This window comes from Coenobita brevimanus, chromosome 101, assembly GCF_032717465.1.
Source record: "Coenobita brevimanus isolate Jiangsu-jjx chromosome 101, ASM3271746v2, whole genome shotgun sequence".
NCBI classification, from domain to species: Eukaryota; Metazoa; Arthropoda; class Malacostraca; order Decapoda; family Coenobitidae; genus Coenobita; species Coenobita brevimanus.
Genome location: NC_137054.1, coordinates 14,135,560 through 14,158,916, shown reverse-complemented (window position 1 = coordinate 14,158,916; position 23,357 = coordinate 14,135,560). Strand labels below are relative to the sequence as shown.

The 23,357-nt window shown below is 43.1% G+C and overlaps 1 protein-coding gene and 1 pseudogene across 1 annotated transcript in view; both read right to left on the bottom strand.

The window, feature by feature from the left end:
• The window catches only part of LOC145414940 (uncharacterized), a 59,889-nt gene extending 37,019 nt beyond the window's left edge, over positions 1-22,870 (bottom strand). The window contains exons 1-9 of the mRNA XM_080284352.1: positions 22,703-22,870; positions 20,430-20,475; positions 19,133-19,245; positions 10,596-10,751; positions 8,656-8,865; positions 7,901-8,035; positions 3,052-3,160; positions 1,434-1,570; positions 330-543 (exon numbers count right to left, since the gene is read on the bottom strand). Of these exons, the coding sequence (XP_080140478.1) occupies positions 330-543; positions 1,434-1,570; positions 3,052-3,160; positions 7,901-8,035; positions 8,656-8,865; positions 10,596-10,751; positions 19,133-19,245; positions 20,430-20,475; positions 22,703-22,870 (1,288 nt within the window). The remainder of the gene's footprint in view (positions 1-329; positions 544-1,433; positions 1,571-3,051; positions 3,161-7,900; positions 8,036-8,655; positions 8,866-10,595; positions 10,752-19,132; positions 19,246-20,429; positions 20,476-22,702) is intronic.
• LOC145415204 (5S ribosomal RNA) lies at positions 10,902-11,019 on the bottom strand (annotated as a pseudogene).
• Positions 22,871-23,357: the final 487 nt, after the last annotated feature.

The window sequence follows — 23,357 nt, the reverse complement described above, 5'->3', positions numbered from 1 at the left end:
TGTAACATCACCAGCTTTGGCCGTTCCACATCTGTCCAACAACGTTTATACCTGGGTTGGGGTAGGGGCTGTGGGTGTGGGGTGTTTGATCGTCCGGTCGTCAGTGGCTGCTACTCCAGCTACTAGGAAAAGAAGTTAGTGCTTTTGGGTGTACTACTACAAAACATAGTTATTATACTGACAACAGTAGTATAATAAATGGATGACTGTGTAGGTTGTGTTGTTGTAACCTTTGCTTATTTGTCCACGAACCTGATGGACTGCAAAAGTCCGGTAATGCATGTTGTCAGAACAGAAGCATACAGATTGCTTTGAAGTGAACAACTAACCAGGATCTCCATAGGGCACAAATACATAAAGCTCTGGGTCTGTACGCCCCACAATAAGTCTGGCCTCCTCTTTGACAGCCTCCAACTCTTGCACCATGGAAAGTGTGATGTCAATGACGATGGACAAGGCTGAGCCATGGTATAAATCCAGGAGTCCCGCAAAATTCTTGTCTCCAATGGCATCCCGAATGGTGGCAATGTACTGCTCACTTGCCTGCCAAAATGCGTCTTAGTTAGAATACAAGTATGTCATAGTTTGTCCACATTAACTTGGTGGTGGTTTTTGTAATTTTAAAGCTTATTTCTCAATAGCTCAAAGGCATAGTGTCAATACTGAGGCTCTACATCCTTTCTATAGCACCTCATCATGACTACCATTATAGTTCAGTTTTAATATCTTGTTTCAGGTCAGAATTAAAGATGGAGAGATGATAATTTTATGCCAAGTTAAGGTGGACAAGTATGGTACAAATAATGTATACTGGTACAAGAACTATACAGAATCTAATGTATAATTAAAAAGTATACAGCCTACCCTGCAAGAACAGTCGGAACAAAATACAGTACATTACTGGTACAATACACAAGAGTATACAACATAAAAAGTACACAATAATCTTCACAAGCCTAAAAGTAAAGTACCACACACAGAACAGTTATGAGAACACTTCCAACTGTAATATTAAAACTGAGTACAGGAAGGTGCAAGCAATCCTCTAATTCACAGTAGTCATTTATGGAATATTGTATTGGAGTTGTATGTGATTAGCCTCCATCCAACACAACAAAGTGAAGTCTGTCATGATACAAAAAGGTCATGCACATTCTTTCATAATCATTTGTTATAAACTTATCACCAAAAACTGGGGTTCTGCTCACAACTTTGTACTTTTACTCTTAATAATATAATTCAATCCTGTATATCCAACTTTGGTTTGGGGTGCCAGTACCTTCCCTATCCGAACTTGCAGTATGAAAAAGTTATACTGAGTTTCAGTCTCTCTCTAAGGTGTGCCAACATTGATAGTAAGAAACTCCTATCCTTAGATTATTACAGACAGAGAGAAGAAGAAAAATGGAAGTACAACATAACTAAAGACTGACAGTGATGGCAAGCTCAACAGCCTGCTGGTGGAGGTAGTGGTGGGGTGAGAAGCAGGGGGAAGAGGTCTCCTTGTTGATGCCACCCTTTGCCTCCATCATCACCGAGGAGTCGAATGACCCTCCATGGCTGCACTTGCCTGAGAATCAGTGTACAGTAGCATTATCACTGCCAAGTTTTTCTAACCTGACTAAGATTTCTAATGCCTTTCAGCTCTGGTGATGACCAACTGACTGAAGGGCTGATATAATTTGTAATCATGGAGACCCATTCCCGCTTCATAACTAATGTTCATCAAATTTCATGCAGCTTTGGCTTAGTATTCAAGTTGTGGGAATGGCCCAGTTCTATATAATAAAAACAAACCAACTACAGTACTGTAGTGTGTTGTCAATTGGCTAACCGAATGAGCTAAGAAAACTTGACTCCATCAGTCACTATTAGCATCTATGATGAAGAAAGTACAGTACCCAAATTTTTCACCAAAATACAATCTAGAAGAACTGCTTTTACACTCCAGGGTGATATGTTATATTAAGTCACATTGCAGTCTTTTATGTAACTAAAGAATCATATCTCTGGCAGTGATGATGTGTGGCATGAATGTTTTGGCAGACAATTCTTGCATTCATCATTAGTCTTCTAGTAATAAATGCAATTTCTTCTCTGACAAAAACTGAGCAAAATAATTAAGTACATCAACAAATGGTGTGGAAAAAGCAAGAAAGCTCAAATAGTATTTCCTTATCTTTCATTTATAAGTTAAAATATAAATCAAATGGCACTGCACTGATTTTGGATGGAAGAAATAAATGATTTAACATGAATGGAATGTAAATTTTTCTAACAGGAACTGGAACATTTCTTCTTATGTCAGAACACAAATGCAAGAGGGTGATGGAAGCACCCTCATGGAAAAATGAAACACACCTGGGAAAAGACCAGATTACCAGTACAAAATCTCCCGAAAGCAACCTATAGGATTGGAAATGGAGCGGGAGGCATCCTTCAGATTTTTGCAGTAGGTCTTAGTATTTAACTTCCCTTAATTATTTTCACTGTTATGGTCCCCCTTCCCCCTCCAGTGTGTGTTAGAACTACAGTAGATTGGATTACTAGAATTATTTCCACAAGAATTAGTCCATAACAAAAACTGGAACATTTCTGCTATTGTCAGAACACAAAGGCTAGAGGGTGATGAAAGCATCCTAATGGGAAGATAAAACGGACCTGAGGACAGACCAGATTACCCGTACAAAATCTCCTGGAAGCAGCCTATAGGACTGGAATGGGAGTGGGAGGCATCCTCCAGACTTTTCCAGTAAGTCTCAGTATTTGACTTCCCTTAATTATTTTCACTCTTATGGTCCCCCTTCCCCCTCCAGTGTTAGAACTAGATTGGATTACTAGAATTATTTCCACAAGAATTAGTCCATTGGATTAGATCATGACCATATTGGTTCAGATTTCAGAAAATTGATGAAGCACATCACAACACTTCAGGTGGGTCAGATTTTTGTCACCATATTCTAACTCTGTGGTGATGGAAGAAGGGAAAAGGATGAAAGCATAAAGGTGAAGGGAAGAGCATGAAGGAAGAAGAGTGAGGGGAAAACATACCTGTACCCTCTGGTTTGGGAACAATGTAGTCATCAGCTCCTACAGCTGAGTACTCAAAGTAGCCACTGCTCAGCAGGCCAGAGGGAATAACATTGTCTGTGCATGATCCCTGCCAAAAAAAATATTTTATTGGCCTTAGTTCATCATACTGTTCAGCAGCAAAATTTGACTTACATATCTAATAATTCATGAAATGACTTTTAAGAAAATATACAATATGCAGTATTGCAAGTACTGAAAATTATATCTGTCTACCTATTGCCAGATGCTTCAGTATCTGCCTATTGCCAGAAGGGCACCCCTTAAGGGATTATGGTGGCTCGCTATAGAGAGACAGACAGACAGACAGACAGATAGACAGATAGAAAGAAAGAAAGACAGATAGATTATTTCTGGATCCCCTTCATTTCATCTTTAGGAAAAAGTAAGAGTCAGTATGCTGAGGATGACAATAATAATGATTGTGCTACTGTACTTTGGGATCAGGATCTTTCTAAATAATAAATTTGTAACTACCCCCTGGGGGTAGGGTTTTTTTTCAAAAGTACTCCCCCAGTATCCCTGCTTGTCGTATGAAGCGACTAAAAGGGTTGGCGGAGGGTTAGTGCCCCTCCCCGGAAAACAACTAACTAAAAAGACGAACAAGAAGCCTCGGACAAGGACTGACCAAAAGATGACGACCAAGGACCGGACAAAGGACATGGTAATAGCAACATGGAATGTAAGAGGTGCGAATGATGAGGTGAAAGAGAGAGAGATTGTCCAGGTGCTTGAGGGTGCAAAAGTTGATGTATGTGGAGTAACTGAAACTAAATGGTGAGGTGAGAGTGTGAGAGAATGGGAGTATGGATGGGGTATATGTGCAGGAGTAGGTGAGAATGAGAGGGCAAAAGAAGGAGTGTGTATAGTTGTGAGTAAAAGATGGAAGAAGAACATAAGAGAGTATGGATCAGTTGGGTCAAGGATTGAGTGGGTAAGATTGAAAGTTGAAATACAAATGTGGGCGACTGTGTGTATGTATGCGCCAATGCAAGATCGTGCAAGCAGAGTGAGAGAAGAGCTCTGGACAAATGTGGAAGTGTGCATGGAAAAGTTTGGAAGGAATGAGAGAGTGTTTTGATCAGTGATATGAATGGTAAAGTAGACAATGTGAAGGTGGATGGAATAGTTGGTGAGTGGGTTGTGCCTGCTGAGATAGATGAGAATGGCAGTGCATTAGTGGACATTTGTGCTGGGAGGGGGTTGGTGATAGCCAATACCCTCTTCAGGCACAAAATGATCCACAGGTATACATGGCGAGTGTTGAGAAGGGTGGGTGAAGGCAATGATTGATTATGTGTGTGTGGATGAAAGGATGCGAAGATGTGTAATGGATGCAAGAGCTTATAGAGGTTGGGGGAGTGGACTTTCTGACCACTACTTGGTGGCGGCCAGAATAAAGATCCAAATAAGATGGAGAAATAGAAAAAGGGAAGGACGGGAAGAAGTAGTATTTGCAAGGAGGGTGGTAAGGTTACAAGAGGATGAGAAAATGGCAGAATATAAGAGAGAAGTGGAGGAACGATTGGGCAAATATGAATTGGAGCAGATGGGGGACGTGGAAGGTGTGTGCAGGATATTCACAGAAGAAATATGTGCAGCATGTGATGTGGTGCGTGGGATGAAGAGAAGAAGAAGGGGGGTGCAAGGAACAGCGTGGTGGAATGAAGAGGTAAGACAGGCTGTGGCACAAAAGAAGAAAGCATACAATGAATGGATGAGAAATAGGGGCACGGAAGAAGTTGAGAGGCGGAAGAGGGAGTTACATGTAGAAAGGAAGAGAGATGTGAAAAGATTAGTAAGAGAAAGTAAGAAGAGAGTGGATGAGGAATTTGGAAGGAATTTGAGTGTAAAGTGGAGGGACTGTAAGAAAATGTTCTGGAAAGAGGTGAAGAGCATAAGACAGGGTGGAAGTGAAGTTAGCAGGGGAGTGAAAGATAAAATGGTAGATTACTAGTGGAGAAGGGAGAAAAAGTGAGCAGATGGAGAGAACACTTTAAGGAATTGTTGAACATAGAGGATGGAAGTAATGCAAGTATAAGTGGCTGGGGAATGGCTGGGAGAAGAAGGGAGGTGAGAAGACAGGAAGAAATCAGTAGGATAGAAGTTATGGAAGCAATGAAGAAAGTTAAATTGGGGAAAGCCCCAGGAATTGATGGAGTGTGTGGTGAAATGCTGAAGCATGGGGGAAAGATAGTAGTAGAATGGATGTGGAAAATGTGCAGATTGGCCTGGGAGGAAGGTAGAGTCCCGGAGGATTGGAAGTCAGGTATAATTATTCCCTTGTACAAAGGAAAAGGGGGAAAAAGAAGTGTGTGGTAATCATAGGGGCATTTGTCTTCTTAGTATAATAGGAAAAGTGTATGGTAGGATACTTATTGACAGAGTTAGAGAAAGAACAGAGGAATTAGTTGGAGAAGAAAAGGGAGGCTTAAGGAAGGGAAGAGGTTGTGTAGATCAGATATTCATTCTTAGATCTTTAGTGGAAAAGTTTCTAGAGAAGGGAAAGAAGTTGTATGCAGCTTTCATGGATTTGGAGAAAACATATGACAGGGTCGATAGATAAGGATTGTGGAAAGTATTCAGAATATATGGAGCAGATGGGAAGTTGTTAATGCTGTGAAGAGTATGTATGATGGTGTTAAGGCTGCAGTGCGTGTGAATGGTGAACTGAGTGAATTTTTCTCTTTGAAGGTTGGGTTGAAACAGGGATGTGTCATGTCTCCATGGTTGTTCAATCTGTACATGGATGGGATAATAAAAGAGGTACAAGGTAGGGTAATGGATGTTGGAGTGGCCCTGGTGAGAGAGGGTATTGTTTGGAAACTCCTTGTACTGTTGTTTGCAGATGATACTGTGTTGTTGAGTGAAGATGAAGGGGAGCTGCATGGCTTGGTGGATGAGTTTGGGAGAGTGTGTAAGAAATGGAATCTAAAGGTGAATGTAGGGAAGAGTAAAGTGATGGTCTTTGAGAGAGGTGAAGTCAGTGAATGTACAGCGAGGTTGGATGGTGAGAATTTAGAAAATGTGAGTATGTTTAAGTACTTGGGTAGTGTGATGAATAAGGATGGAGGTTTGGAGGGTGAAGTGCTTGAAAGGGTACAGCAGGGAAGAAAGATTGCTGGTTCCTTGAAAGCAGTGATAAGAAACAGGGAAGTGAGCATGCAAGTGAAAAAGTTACTACATGACAGTATTGTGATACCAACTCTAACATATGGAAGTGAAGCTTGGACGTTGTTGGAAGGACACAAGTCAAGAGTGAGAGCAGTGGAAATGAGTTATTTAAGAGGAGCCTGTGGAGTCACATGGAAAGATAGGCTAACAAATGAGGATATAAAGGAGCGTTGTGGTGTGGATATGGATGTGATAGGAAGCGTTAGGAGGAATACACTGAGGTGTTTGGCCATGTGGAGAGGATGGAGGGTGAAAGACTGACGAAGAGAGTGTATGTGAGTGAGGCGGAGGGGGGGAGAGGGAGGGGGAGGCCGAGGATGAGATGGAGGGATGGGGTGGAGAGGTATATGAAAGAGGGGGATGTGAGTTGGGACCAGGGCAGTGAAATGGCAGGGGACAGGGCGACATTGAGGCGATTTGTTTGTGGCCACCCCGAACAGGATTGAGGCGTCTGGCAATAGATAGATAGATAGTAACTAAAAATGCAACAGTCCAATAAGATCCTCTTCCTGATCAGAACTTCTCACTGAAGGGAGTGTAGTAACCAGAATCAGGCCTTTGCATACTGACAAATTTTGAACAGGGAAGGGGGAAGGGGTGTTTGCAGTGAGGGCAGTGCACATAAGTGTCAAAAAGGCTGAAATGGCTAGGTCTGTGTGTGTGTATGAGAGTCTGTATGCTGTATGTAATCAGAACGAGCTGGCAAGGTGCAAACATATACAGTATTAGCATATAGCTACTGTTAGTGGACATATTGCTAGCACCCTCTTTAAACTTCAGCATCAGTTTGGGTCTCAAATCCCAGACATGAGATGGTTGCAAAAACAAAATATAAACACATTAGCAGTATGCTGTCATCATCATCATCATCCTTACTTTTTGAGGTAGGATCCTGAAATAGGGAAGGAGACATATGTTTCAGATAACAAAATAAGCCATTAAAATTTGGTTAAGTATCAAATATATTATGTATCGGAGTAAATAACAAGATAAGTAAAGAAAGCGTGCACATGTAACTATCATATACCTGATGTCTTGAAATGCAGGTTGCTAATTGTGCCTTTGCAATATGGAAGGGACTTTTTTAAAGGCACAGTTACTGACCATTCATTAACTTGGATGTAGTTGTTATGACCAGAATAAGAGGAATATCAAACAAAATTTCTGGATGTCAGTCACGTATTCTGTAAGTCCCTGATGTAGTACCAGCTAACACAAAAGAAAATAGTTCTGGATGAGATCAGGGAACATATGTACATGCAGTTTTAGTTCTAGATTTACAGGTATGTATTTCTCCTCAGAAGCCACTCCAAGAAAGGAGCTTCATTCCCTAACACTCAGTAGTCTTCCAATATGCCATATGCCTTCACGTGTCACCACTTTGGTGCTAAAACCCACCATCCATAATGAATTGTTGGGGGTGTTTCACTTAGCTTCAAGACTTTTGTGATCTAGCATGTGTGTGTTTGTGATATGTTGGAGGGTCTTATGCAAGATCAATAGTCTTTTTCTTCAAGAAATTTTTATAATCCAGGTGCTCCCTGTCCCAGCCAGGTATCATATTCATATCCTTTCAAACAACAAACCCTTTCTCTATCCATTTGACCACCTGTCACAAAGGTGTCATGCTACTGACCATAACATCGTCACAGTTGGTGCAGGTAGGGTCATCAGGGCCAGCCACCTCCCCTATATCAGACCCAGGCAGCCCCAGCCCCTCAAGCACACCATTCTGCCCCAGCTCAACCCATGTTGTCTGAGAGTAGAAGTCCTGTAGACAGGTGAAATGAAAGAACAGTTGACTATGATGGTCAAACTTAAAAATTTTCTCACTATTTCCAGGCAGTTATATTCAGCAGAAGCAAATTCTGCTGCATGAATGGGATAAAAACAGTCTGTAGAACCCTTTCACTGTTATGGCAGTGGAATTTGCAAAACTTATGACCATTATGTTGAAACCGAACGCAGTTAAAAAGTTAAAAACAATCTCTAATGATAGCAATAACTCCTTCATTGACAGTTTGACTCAGTAGAGAGAACTAATATGCAGTCAAAGTATAAAAACCATCACCTCTGCAGTGATTATTTTATTCAGCAGGGAGAAAAAAGTGGTCTTGGAGTTCAACATTAGGTTATTATAAAACTAATTTCTACAGCCTTGTTTATGGATATTTCACAACCCAGACTGAATAAGACCAAGCTTAGCCATGATGGCTACTTGAGGTACAGTACTTCATTTATAACCCTGGCAAAGAAGAGGAAAAAAAAAGGAAGATAAGGCTTTCTCAGTAAGATTGCAGGTGGTTCTGTTCAGCTTGGTTTGTGTGAGATCTATAAATGATACCACACAACTACCTTTAATGATTACTGAATATTAATGGACTCTCTTACCTGAATACCATTAAGTGAAGTACCTAGAAGCTCCCTGGCATTATCATAATCTTCACCGGTGGTAACTGTTGATATTAACCGGTGGTAGCGCTCCTGCAGTAGCGTATGACCCTCCTGTATACTCTCTCCATCCATATGGTAAGCCGTATGGAACTTCTGCTGTCCTCTCACCTCTGTCATGGCATTGCTCCAAGCTATGCTGTTCACTGCCTGTTAAGGGAATGACACCTATTGCATTCTCTTCCTGCTAATGCCTGGAAATGATATTTCATTTGGGTTAGGCAGAACTTTCCTGGTGGAATGATTACAGTAATATAGGGAGTGTGAATGAAATACTGTAGTATCAGTGTCTTCTCCATATATACATTCCTGAGTTGCACATTGCGTGTGACAAAAACTAAGGAATTAAAGCACTGGCTAAGTAGAAAAAACAAATTAATAAAATTTGATTAAAAAATCTGGCTGTACAGTACTAAGCAAATTATCCACTGACCATTTCACTGTTTACCGTGAACAGCATAAAGAGACTGGCATGAAAAATCGAATTAAACAGCAGAAGTGACATTAAGGGAAACATGAGCATGTCATTATGGTTAAAAAAAAAAAAAAAAAAAAAAGAAGAAGAAGAAGAAGAAAAAGAAAAAAGAGGATTTAGGCTAGTACTGGCAGGAGAAATAAAAGTTGAGTAGAACACAAGTACTGTACTGTACTGTCTGAAATGGCACTGCACATCCCATTGTTGGTGTGGCCCTAGGCTCATCTGAATTTGAATCCAGTGAACTGCAGGATGAAGTTGCTATTCTTCTGCAGTCCACCATCCTCCTTTCAGGGGACAGGGAGGGAGTTCAGGGATGTTTGTGCATACCCAGACAACAGAGCCACTTGGCTATATCAGTGTCACCACATGTAGGTGTCCCTCTCTAGAACCATCCTTCACCATGATATTACAAAGCATGCCAGTACTGTAATTTGATTACAAATAATAATTACCGTAACTATAGAATTAGCACAGCGACTGCATAAAAAATGAAAAGTTCAGTTACAAATTCAGGGAACAGACAACAGCCACATACTGTTGTGTAAGCACTTCACTATGATAACATCTTTTCAGTTTTATTCTTCTATCTTTTGATGAGAGACTGAACTGGAGGGATATATATATAGCTTTCATAAACTACTTCATATAAGGAAACTCTCCAAAACTGCATAAAACTGTCTGGTGGTAGCCAGAATAAAGCATATCCTCCAGCTAAGGGGAATCATGAACCAAGTCAGGGAGGGGGTGAGAATATATTAATCACTGAAGTTCAACAAAAATAAACTTTACAACCAGAAAAGTCAAACACCTCTGGAAAAAAGTTGAACAAATCAGTGGCAGATCTAGAAGGGGGTCCAGGGAGTCTGAACCTATCCTTTCTCTTCAGCTATACTACCTACAAAATTTTCACCCCATTAGCATCATGATGTGGAAAACTGGAGGCACTTCTCTCAGGTGTCCAGCCATCCTGTGTGAGTTAGCAGGTAAAAAGTGTAACTTAGACGATAGTGTCCTTTTATCTCAAGATGGCAGGTGAATAACCCACAACAAAGGTAGGCCTAGGTTATGAAAATAACCCAGTACTGCTGCTACACACCTCATGGCATTTGACCATATCTTTACCTCACTTTTACTATTTAAAAAAAAGTGACTACAGACAGCTTGCATATAAATGAATGTATTGTAAAATTACTGAATGGAAAAAGATATTCAAGTTTTCCAAACATTTTTTTATGGGTTTGATTATGTCGATAAAGATTTGTTTTTAGTGATTGCAGCATATTTACATTTTTACTTATGGCATCTAAATGCATGATTGTCCTCAGCAGAAAAAAAAAATTTACTAAAAGCTAGATCTGCCCCTTGTAATGCATGATCTAATCTGGGATGATGCAACACCAACCTTAATGAAGCGTGCTGGGGAGGAGGTGGGACCATAGTATGCCCTGAAGATCTGTGAAAGTGAGGCATCCTCTGGGATGGTGAAGGTGTCATTGGTAGGCGGGTTCTCCAGGAAGTATCGTCGCACCTCACGCCGTAGTGCTTCCCTGGTGATGGCCTGAGGTTAAAATGTGTAAATTAGTAGTTCATCATTCATCATTCATTGCCAGACGCCATGTATCCCAAACGGGGTGGCCAAGGGCTTAGAGTTAATTGTTTTACAGGGAGGGGCACTAATCCTCCACCAACCCCACTTGACACGTAGGGATGCCAACAGCATCTGGTGTTCCCAGGCGGTCACCCATCCAAGTACTAACCAGACCCAACGTTGCTTAACTTCGCTGATCGGACGGGAAGCGGTGTACTCAACGTGGTATGATACAAAAGTATTATTAAAATAGGGAGGAAAGGTGTGAGAAGGCCCTTAATTTTTTGACACCAAGTAAAGAACACAGGGAGATAATCCAGGAAGATTTCTGAGGTGTTGCCCATATCATTTTCCAAAGTCATTAGGGCTTGGCAATAAAGAATGGAAAATATATATGTAAATTACTTTATACTAATCACAGTGTGATAAACCCAGGGTGTTGCCCAGGTAGCAGGGGTAGCATCCCTTGATCAACCCATGGACCATGTGTTCCGATACAGCTCAGCCAGCATCCCTTATTATAGTCAGCTTTGATAGTGAATAGCCTAATCATTTTCTAGTATCATCACAGTAATGTTTCTGTAATTATCTAAGAAAACTGAAGGGTAACTGCACTTTCTTACCATTTTAATATATTGCTTAGTCATTTAAATTCATATTCACTCTCAGGTGAATAAAGTCATCTGGCATTAGCTGGAATAGAGTACTACCATAGAGCTGTCCCACCATGAACATTAATGATGACTCGGTCTTTGCTGAATAAAGTCCTCTGATGCTAAATGAAGTGGGGGATATTAGAGACATCTCAACTATGAGAGTATCAACTAGTTTCACATTTCATTATTTAGTTGCTGATGAATGATGCAATGGTGTATTATATGCTAGGCTACTTTTGCCAAAACTGCATTCAGGTTAGGTGATACCTCTACTGTCAAGGAGTTAAAAATGATCTACTTTACATAAACACTCAAATATGATTTTCTCTCTCTCAGTCTCTCTCTCTCCAGAACTCTTGCTACTGTATAACAGTTCTGTTCAGGCTTTAGGAGCCATATTCCCTTCCCACCAGACACTCCTTTCCTTTCACAATCAACACACAAGGGTCATACTATCATCAGAGAAAGCCATTTTCAAATACCCCATTGTTTACTATTTATTCAGCACCCTAAACTTTATTATTATTAGGTCTGTCCTGTAACACTGACTCATTACATACTCGTAAATAGGCCTAGCATTAAATTCTTAACATACCACATGTAGAGACAATACTGAGGGCACAGCAGTGTATAGGGCTAGTCAAATGGTAACAAGTATACTTTTTTCTCCTTAACTTGCCTTATCTCATGTAGCTCTGTGGCAGAATAAGATGATATACTATGGCTCTGCATCCTTTCCATAGCACTTCTTTGTGACAAGCATAAATCTATTGTTATAACTCAGCACTCAAGGTGAGGAGATGACAATTCTATCTATCTTTCTATTTATAGCCCAACGCCCTAATCCCGCAAAGGGTGGATGCAGACAAAACGCCTCCAAGTCGCTCTGTCACCCACCATTTGACTACCCTCCCCCCATCTCACTCCCCCCTCCCTCATATACCTCTCAACTCCATCCCTCCACCTCATCCTTGGTCTACCCCTCCATCTCCCTCCCTCCACCTCACCTACATACACCCTTTTAATCAGTCTTTCATTCTCCATTCTCTTCACATGTCCAAACCACCTCAGTGATTTCTCCAAATCTTCTCAACCACATCCACATCCACCCCACAACGTTCCTTCACTTCTTCATTCATCAACCTGTCCCTCCATGTCACTGCACATGCTCCTCTCAAGTAACTCATTTCCAGTGCTCTCACTCTTGACTTGTTCCCCTCTTACAAGGTCCACGCCTCGCTTCCATACGTCAGGGTAGGGATCACAATACTATCATGCAGTGACTTCTTAACTTCCATGGTCACCTCCCTATTTCTCATCACTGCTTTCAGTGAACCAACAACCTTCATTCCCTGCCGTACCCTTTCATGCACTTCATCCCCAAAAGTTTCATCCTTACTCATCACACTACCCAAGTACTTGAATGAACTCACATTCTCCATATCCTCACCATCCAACCTCACTGTACATTCTGTGACTTCATTCCTCTCAAACATCATAACTTTATTCGTGTTTACATTAACTATCAGATTCCTCTTCCTACACACTGTCCCAGATTCATTCACCAAACCTTGCAACTCCCATTCATCTTCACTCAACAATACTGTATCATCAGCAAACAGCAACACCGGAATCTTCCAAATCTCACCCTCATTCATTAGAGCCACCCCTACATCCACTGCCATACCTTGCACCTCCTTTACAACCCCATCCATGTATATATTAAACAGCCATGGAGACATCATGCAACCCTGTTTCAGTCCCACATTGAGATCAAAGACCTCACTCAGCTCACCATCCACTCACGCCGTAGCCCTAGCTCCTTCGTACATACTCTTCAAGGCATTCAACAATTTCCCATCCACTCCATATATTCCTAATACCTTCCACATACCTTGCCTATCTATTCTGTCATAAGTTTTTGAAGGCAGCATACACTTTCTTTCCCTTCTCTAGATACTTCTCCACTAAACATCTTAGAACAAATATCTGATCTACACACTCTTTTCCGTTCCTAAATCCCCCTTGTTCTTCTCTAGCTAGCTCCTTTGTCATATGCCTAACCCTATCAATGAATATTGTACCATATATTTTTGAAGTCACACTAAGAAGGCAAATACCCCTATGGTTATCACAAATTGTACTTCTCTCTCCTTTTTTCCTTTGTATAAAGAAACAAGTATACCTGATTTCCAGTCCTCTGGAACCCTTCCCTCTTCCCAAGTTAATCTACACAACTTCCATAACCACTCCACAACAATCTCACCCCCATACCTCAGCATTTCACCACACACTCCATCAATTCTTGGGGCCTTTCCCATCTTGATCTTCTTCATTTCTTCCTCTACTTCTGCCCTACTGATCTCTTCCTTCATCCTCTCATCTCTTCTTCTCCCAGCCATTCCCCAACCACTTATACTCGCACTGCTCTCACTCTCTACATTCAACAAATCCTCAAAGTGCTCCTTCCATCTCCTCAATTTCTCTCTCTTCTCCACCAACAATCTATTATTCCTATCTATCATCCCCCTACTATTTCCCCTTTCACACTGCCTTACTTTCTTTACCTTCTTCCAAAACAATTTCTTACTCTCCCTTCATTTCACACTCAGATTCCTCCCAAACTCTTCATCCACTTTCTTCTTACTCTCCTTCACCAGTCTCTTCACCTCCCTTCTCCTGCTGACATATACCTCTATCTTCTCTCTCTCATCTTCTCCCCTACCTCTACTTGCTAGCCATTTACTATATACCTTCTTCTCTTGTTCCACAACTCGTTTCACCTCATCATTCCACCATGCTGTCCCTTGTACACCCCTGTATCTCCTCCTCACTCCACAAACCACCTCACACGCTGCTCCTATCTCTTCCATGAATATCTTACATAATTATGTCTTCCACCCGTTCCATCTGCTCTAACTCATACCTTCCCAATCTTTCTTCCACTATGCTCTTATACTCTGCCACATTCTCACTATCTTGCAACTTCAATTACAGGCCAAATTAGAGTGTTATGCTAGGTGTTTAAGGGTCAGCTTCCCATCCCTTGAACGCCTAGTGTGCAGCTGGGTTCCCTTTCTAGACCAGAGCTTAGACAGATAAGAGAGAGGCAGGGCACAAAAACTCAGGGCAACAACCTTACACGTATATTGGTAAATCCTAATGTGGAACAGGTAGATGTCACAAACAGGAATCTAGGCAATCATATAACATGTACTGAGATCGGGAGTAGCAGTATCTTGCAGGATACTGTTGAGACAATAGTTCAGGATAAAAGTGTATAGTACAAAGAACAGCACTTAAGGTGTATCCTGCGGCCACAGGATCACTCACAGGGGCATTCTCTCTCATCTGGGACCGCGTGCAGCAAAGGGCCCAACACTGTCGGGGCTGGGAACTGGGGTCCAGCCCTTGGGACTGGGGCCGAAGACTTTCCTGAAGCGCTCACTCAGGCACCTGATGGAGGACGAGTGTCCTCTGTGTCAGGGTGAGAGGTCTTGCCCAGGGGTCCTGGGGACGGCCTCGGGGGCCCATCGGCTGTGGTCTCCTGCTGTTGGTGACGCCGTCAGGAGTGGGCTACGGCGTCAGCCTCCATCGGAGTCCGTCAGGTAGGGTCCCTCTAGAGCCGGTTGTGTGGAGAATAGCCCTGGAGATAGTACAGGGCCTCTCCACGGATCCTCAAGGCTGAGGCCTTCCTCCTGAAGGTTGCCTCGCTGGTGGTGGACGGTAGGGTCGTCCAAGCCCCCACCGGTTGGCAAGTCTGATGGCAGAACGCCTTCTCATAATGGAGTCGCAGGGGGCGAGGGGCTTTGGTGCTCCTCCCCGGCGCAGCTACTGGCCGTCACTGGGTGTCCCGTGGGCAACAAAACGAGGGCGGCTACAGGCCGTCCCTTCATCATAGGCGTGGCTACTGGCCGTCACTTACCCGTCGGCGCGGCTACCGGCCGTCGCCTGAGCCCTGTATGGAGGACAACGTGCCGATGAGGAGTGGCTACAGGCCGTCTCCTGCCAACGGGCACGGCTACCGGCCGTCGCCTGTGTCTTGTCCTCTGAGACAACTACAGGAGGAGAGGGGATGTACCCTTCTCTCCCCAACGCGGCTACCAGCTGTCGCTGGCTCCTGTAGGGGGGTATAGCAGCACCTGACGGAGGAGCTGCTACCGGCTGTCTCCTACCGTGGGGCCCGGCTACAGGCCGTGGCCTTTTAAGGGCTCTGCTACCAGCAGTCGCCTGAACCCGGTTACAGGCCATGGCTCTTAAGGGGGAGCGGCTACAGGCCATCTCCTGCAGGGCAGAGCAGCTACAGGCCATCTCTGGAAAGCCTTCCGAGCAGCTACAGGCCGTCTCTAGGAGGTCTGAGCGGCTACAGGCCGTCTCACAAAGGGCACAGCTACTGGCTATCACTGGGGTGCTGCTTGGAGCTAAGGAAGTAGCTCCACCCTGATCCTGTCGAGGGTCGGCTTGCCTGCAAAGTAGTCTCTGTTTCCTGCTATGGTGGCGGCGGGCGAGTTCCGGATCACAGGAGCATGCGGCCCGGGCGGACTTACATCCCTGTTGCCAGGAGTCAGGCCGCGCTCTGTCTGCTCCTCTGTAGGCTCCTCCTGGGGGTGTTGTGATGCCCTCGGTGACTATACCTGGGATTTTATTAGAGTAAAAGGAATATGGTACAGTACCGATACTTCTCTTCTAGAGGATCCATTACAACAAAAGTCAGAAACGAGACAGCACTCAACGAGCACATACCTCCACCAACATCTATACCTGACAACTCAGATCACAATCAAAATTTAATCAACTCTTCCTTGGCCCATGACCCACATTATCCACAAAGTTTCTTTGACATACATCAGTAGCATATTTAGATATCTTGTTGACAAACAGAAAAATCCTGAACCAGGATGTAAACTCAGGTCACCATCAAAATTTCATCAACTCAACCTTGGCCCATCTATCCACAAAATTTCACTGAAATCCATCAACAAATATATTCACATAACTTGTGGACAGAGGTGAACACATACCCTCCTTCAACTTTGTTGGCGGAGGTCTATCTATCTATCTATAGCCCGACGCCCTAATCCCGCAAAGGGTGGCCGCAGACAAAACGCCTCCAAGTCACTGTCACCCATCATTTGACTACCCACCCCTCAATTCACTCGCCCCTCCCTCATATACCTCTCAACTCCATCCCTCCACCTCATCCTCGGTCTTCCCCACTCTCTCCCTCCCTCCGCTTCACCTACATACACCCTCTTAGCTTGAGGAGAGTGAGATTGGCCAGCAATGACACGTAAATGATAAATATGATGAAATTAGCACAATGTACATAAAATTAGGGTGCAGGTGGCTAATATTAACGACATATAGCCAGTTCAGCACAAATATCGGCTTCGTGTTAGTTGCATATTCGTCAAAATATCGTCTTCGGCGAACACCTCTGTTTACTTTGCGATCGGCACGTAATTTTTCGGTTCTACGTATCCTGGAATGTTTTTGCGGACAGAAACCAAGCGCCCAAAGACGCGCTTCGAATCCCAAGCTCCAGCTTGGACGACAAAAACACGGCTTTAGTCAGTCTTTCATTCTCCATTCTATCCACATGTCCAAACCACCTCAATGTATTTCTCCTAACCTTCTCAACCACATCCACATCCACCCCACAACGTTCCTTCACTTTGTCATTCGTCAACCTGTCCCTCCATGTCACTCCACATGCTCCTCCCAAGTAACTCATTTCCACTGCTCTCATTCTTGACTTGTTCCCCTATAGCAAGGTCCATGTGGAGATAAAAATAAGAATAACTGTACTGAATCACGGGAAAATACATTTGTACATTTATATAGGCAACATGCATGTATAGGTTCGAGTTGACTAATAAAAGCTGTAACATCAGTCATTGTAATATCGGTGGTAATAGTAGTAGCAGTAGTAGTAGCTGTTGTTGTTGTTGTAGGTTCATCTATCCTCCAGTAGTCACCATCCCCCTCCTGGGGAACAGGGATGTAGGTGAGAGACGTTTGTATAACTGGTCATCTTCATAACCCTGGTATCAGTACCACCACATGAATGAGTCCGTCTCTAGCATGTGTAATTTCCGTAAGATGATGTACCGCTTAACTTTCTTGTCATCTTCTTAGATCCATTTTTCTACGTCCACTTAGGTATGTTCCACTTCACTCTCTTGCAACTTTATCAAAATCCATAGTTTTTTTTTTTTTTTCTGAGCTAGTCGATGTCAATTAAGTGGGTTACAATTTCGCCGTGCTATACTCATTTTACTCTAACATGGCATAAAATTGCCATCTCTCCATATTGAGTGCTGACTCGTAGCAGCGGATTAACACTGGAATATGATGTTTCTCAAAAAGAAGTGCTATGGAAGGGATGTAACTTTAGAGCCACAGCACCGTTTTTTCTACCACAGAACAAGCTATGTGAAAAGAGCTATAAAAAGACGAAAATATGGACCGTGTGTTAAGCTGCATAAAGACAAAAATATGGGCTGCGAATTAAGCTACAAAAACGCCAAAATCTGGGCCGTGAAATAAGCTCTACCAAGAGACGAAAATCTGGGCAGAGTTAAGGTGAAAAAATCGAACTTTTGTCCAGAATACAAACGTACCTACCGCAAGTCTCCAAGTTCAACCCAACCTTAGTGTAATGGGGTGTATAAAAGCCCGCGTTGCTTTGAGGAAAAGCGAGGATCCTGTTTGGCTCAGTGGTAACCCTGTCTTTGGCTCAGTGGTAACGTGCGCGTGCATGGCGCGCGAGGGCCTGAATTCAAATCCTGGCCAGATTAGTGATTAATTTGTTAAGTTTCAGTTTGGTCCTTTACATCGGTTGGCAGCGGTGTGGGATGTGAGGCTTGGCTCTAATGGCCATGATGTTGCTGACAGTTTACATCCCGGGGGTGAGCTATCTGTGTGTGGTTCGCGGGCTCCACCAGTTTGGTGGCCTCCAGCGTGCTACGCTACCACGTGTGGTCGAAACTGACCAAATTAATCACCAGGGGGAGAAAAAGAGTGATGTAATGAGGTGTATAAGAGCCCTGCTTAGAAGCAAACTATGGATCCTCTCTTCGGCTCAGTGGTAACGTGCGCGGGCATGAGGCGCGAGGGTCTAAGTTCAAATCCTGGCCAGATCAGCGATTAATTTGTTAAGTTTCAGTTTGGTCCTTTACATTAGGAGAGAGAGAGAGATGTTTTGGTGTTGATGATGATAATTCAGTGATGATGATAAAACTTAAAAGGGAGATCATATCTGTATAGCTAGGCGCCATAATCCCGTAAGGGGTGGCCGTTTGTCTATGGGTTGTTTTACGGGGAGAGGCACTAACCTTCCACCAACCCACTTTTTGACACACAGGGAACACGTATTGGTTGGTTATATGATTACTACCCAGCGCTGTAAATGGTTACAAGAAACCATTAGGCTTGTCACTCTATGTACAGCTCCCAGAAATGGAAAGAAAAGTAATAAAAAGTAACAGGAAAGATGGGAGAAACAGGAAGAGAGGGGGGCAGACACAAAAAAAGAATGATAAAGATGAAGGAAGAAGTAGGCAGCACTACATATATATATGTGAGTGTATGATGGTTGCCATCACCTATTACTGAGGGAGATCATGCTTAAGTAAGAAACCAGTCACCACCAAACATGTAATTTTTAGCCTTTACTGCCCCGCGCCAGTCTACCTTGTGGTCGTGGGTGGGTGCAGTCATGTTGCTGGGACAGAAGATGGGTTGCAGCGCTGGGTCTGTGAAGTTGAGCGTGGTGGGGAGGAAGGCGGCGGTGGGGACGGCTACCACTAGGCCACACACCACCAGGGCCAGGGGAAGCATTGTGGCACCTCTGACTCTCCTACTCGGGGTTAAAAAATTACCCGCGTTAGATTATATGAGGGAGTATAGGCTAAGTACGGGCATTACACCGATGAAGTGCTATAGAGAATACACTGTGAATAACCATAGGTGACCCCTGCACCGCCAACATATGAATGAAACAAAGCAGCAGTAACACAATGGAGTGCTGTGTGTTGCATATCACTTCATTGATGTTCATTCCGTACTCATAATCTGAGTTAAACGTTGGTACTCACATATATTTAAGAATGTGAAGGTACGCGTTCAACTACACATATATAGTGCGATGACCAGCAAATACTGGATTACTGGTTGGTCATAGAGGAACGGTGTGTTGCCAGGGAGACACAACACCGAGACTGACTGCAGGTAGACTGAGGGAGAGGGGACGAAGTTGCTTATACTCCCATACGAGGCACAGAGAGCGTGAGAGTGGGCACACCTGGGCTCACTGTCTCATAAGGTACCGTATAACAATTTCGTTCCGATGACGGTACTATATTCTATCATTGACACAATCAGATGATCTTATTCATCTCTGGGGGGTCTTTCTCGTCTATAGGTGTTGGATTCCACTTTCAATATAAAAGGTCTGTCCTGAGTTGTATAAAATCAGTTCGTGATAACTGAATAGTGTCACGAGGTATGGATCAAGCTGCCTGGCGCTTTTTTTTTTTTTTTTACCTTACCCTTTCAAATCTAACTGGGCCTAATCTGTCATCCTTCCCCATTTAATGCTGAGTTTTAAATAAAACACTTTTTTTTGTGTGTGTGTCCGACTCTGGGCATAGGCTTCACAGCCTGCACTCAAGGTCCAGTAGTCCTCCTACATACCATGCACCTCTACATGTCACCACTTCGGCGTTAACACCCACCGTCCATATTGAATACATGCTAGGGCTGTCTCATACAGGACTGATGTATTAGTATTAACGGGGGTGTTTTTACGACATGTCGGCGGGTCTTCTGGTAGATCGGTAAAGTCTGCTTTTTATGAAATTCAAATCCTTAAACTGTTCTCTGCCCCAGCGGGGATTTGCACCTGGGTCCGGTAGGACTGCAGGCCACCTCTCAACCGATTGAGCCACCGCCTCCCCCAACTGACTGACTAGAATGTGGTGCTAGTTACGAAGATTTGCTATGGAGAGGATGTAGAGCCATAGCATTTTCTTATCCTGTCACACACCTATATGATATAAGCTGCAACAGATCAAAAACCTGGTCCAAGTTAAGGTAAAAGAACAGCAGCTTACTTATGCCTATAACACGTTGATATTCTTCTGTGTATTGTACCATGTATGAAAATTATACACACCTGGAAGTATTGAGGGTAGAGTACATAAGGTCTATATATGGAGTGAGCCGATTTGACAGGGTAAGAAATGACATTGTAAGTAGGGTGTGTGATAGCAGATGTAGTATAACGGAAAAGACAGACTAGGGTATGGTACACTGATATATGGAGAAATGAGTGATGAGAGATTGAGAAAGTTTACATAGAACAGAAGTAAAGCGAGTGACAGGAAAGGGCAAAAAGGAAGGAAGAGGCCAAGGAAAAGGTGGAACGATAATATTAAAGGAGATACGGAACTGAATTATAGGGCTGAACTTCCAGGAGGATGAGAGGCGTGTATGCAACAGATAAAAGTGGAATGAGGTGGTTTATGACGCATTCTCAGTGATGTTCAGCTTCTACAAAAGAGACGAAATGAAGCGACTGGGGTAAACCGTCAGCGGAGTCTGGTTGTGGACGGTTTAAAATTCCTTTATATAGACTCCTGTATACGGTAGGTGAGAAACTGAATGCCAGTAAATACTCGTAGCACTGTTGCCTCCTGCTTTCGTATGCCCCCCTGAAAGAGCGGGTAACAACAAGCATGTATGAAAATAATGTCCATGTATAAAAAGATATAATTCGCATGCAAAAGAATGCTGAAGCGTAGCAAGCAAATTAAGTCACTAAGGAAGAAATGTCAGGCAGTCTCCTTGTCCCAGAGTACTGTAACCTGGTCATTAAAAAAAAAAAAAAAATGCTCTAATGAAGCATAAGAGCTGTGAACAATCGTAGTGTTCAAAGAAAAGAAAGTAATGTAGCTTATATAAGTATTATGCCACAGTGAGACGCAAAATTATTATTTAACACTTTTAATATTACTACTACGATGTCTTTCAAGTTTCTCATTTTCACCAGACAATTGTCTTTATTAAGTTTAGGAAGGACTTCTGCTACTGTTACTGTAGGGGACAGGAACAAAATACAAGGACGTCTTTCACAACGTTTTTTCCAGCGTCTGGTAATTCTATTAAGCAAGGGAGAGATGCCGGGACTAAAGAGATGAACACTAACTGTCCTTGCAATTATCTGTAAAATAAATTCGAGATTATTGTGACAATGACCCACATACCTACACTGTAAAATGGGCGACACAGATTAACGTCTTCACCACCCTTCCCGAAGAGGATATAATCGTGGCAATAAGATTACACCACAAAAGTCGTCAACATTGACCAACGATATGTTATTAAACACAGGTACTCTGCTGAAGCCTTACTCATGCACTATTAAAGCCGAGAGGGTGAAAATGTATACAAACCTCTTATTTCCGACAATCATTTAAGGAGGAATTGTGAGCACTGGTTTTGGTCAGCCTGTATCCACGTTATGCTCCGTCAGCAATTACTGTAGACAGACGCCAACCATGCTTTCCTCTCGCCAAGGACTTCAGAAATGACTGTCAGAAGTTGGGTCATGCCTACGGTTTCACTCGTGTTAATGATAAAGATGATAAAATGGAATAGGCGTAAAACTTCTCAGAATTTTCCAACATGTCCTTTCCGGAGCAGGTGGTATCATTATTTCGTAACCCCACTAGAGAAGGGTGCAGCGGCAAGTTCTGAAGCGCCAGAGTTCTAAGAAAGGTTGCCTTATGTAATTTACAGTCTGTCACTACGGTTATTTTCCAGTATATTGACAGCCTAAACCTCAAAACGTGTATGTAGTCGCCAGCACAGAAATAAGAGGGCTCAGGTGTAAAATGTCATGCTTAGTACTCACATACAATGAAATATTTATCTTCAGGTCAGATAAATTTTTCTGAATATGAGAAATTTCTGTTCTTTTCTAGAGTAACTGACCGTTCGTACTACTTAAAAACAAAATAAAAATTAGTAGCCATACCGCAAGCACAAATTAAAACTTTGACAGATATTGGGTTGGATATGGATAAGTGTTATTCACATATGTGTCGTTTGTTTACATCGTATCTTTTCTAGATATTGGTCACGAAGATAAGAAAAACTTATAGGATGCAAGGAGCGCACGGGGGGGGGGGGTCGCCTTGTCCATCGTACTGTATAATCCCTTAGTTTCACTGACCAGCTTAGGATTATCTCATTTGGTACTGACACAGTTTCGAGACGGTGTATGAAAGCTGTTGATCGGAACTGAACATCTCTGCGGTCTGCCTCAAGGCACCCGTGGCTTTTCTCCTGGACGCCACCGGCTTTATCATGTTTTCCGCCTTCAAGCGTGGCAGCAGCATGTGTAATCACTCCCACGCATTTTACCATCACTTACTAGGTCAAGCCTCGATAACCTAGGCATCTCCCGAGTTTCCCATAAATAACGCACGTAGCTACCGATTTTATGCGTTGTGTTAGTTGGTAGCTTTAGAAAGTAGTAGTAGTAGTAGTAGCAGTGGCCCAGGTTCGTATGGAATGTGAACCCAGTGGACTGGAGGTTTAAGTTGGCCTCTCTTGCACTTCACCATCCTCCTTTGGGGGGATCGAGAGGGAGCTGAGGGACATTTGTATAACCAGGCAGCTCCACAGACTAGTCATGTCGATGCCACATGAAGGCGTCCCTTTCCAGCAAGGGCTGTTGGGAAAATGCCACTCATAATCCAACAAAACGCAGACGAAGAAGCATTAGATTAAATTAATGCCCATCAACTGCACGACGGTTATCAATGCACCCCCCCTCCTTTTTTGAGTGGGGGAACTGCGTCCGTTTTCGAATGCGTCACTGTGTTATCTTTTTACTGTGAGCAATGACTCG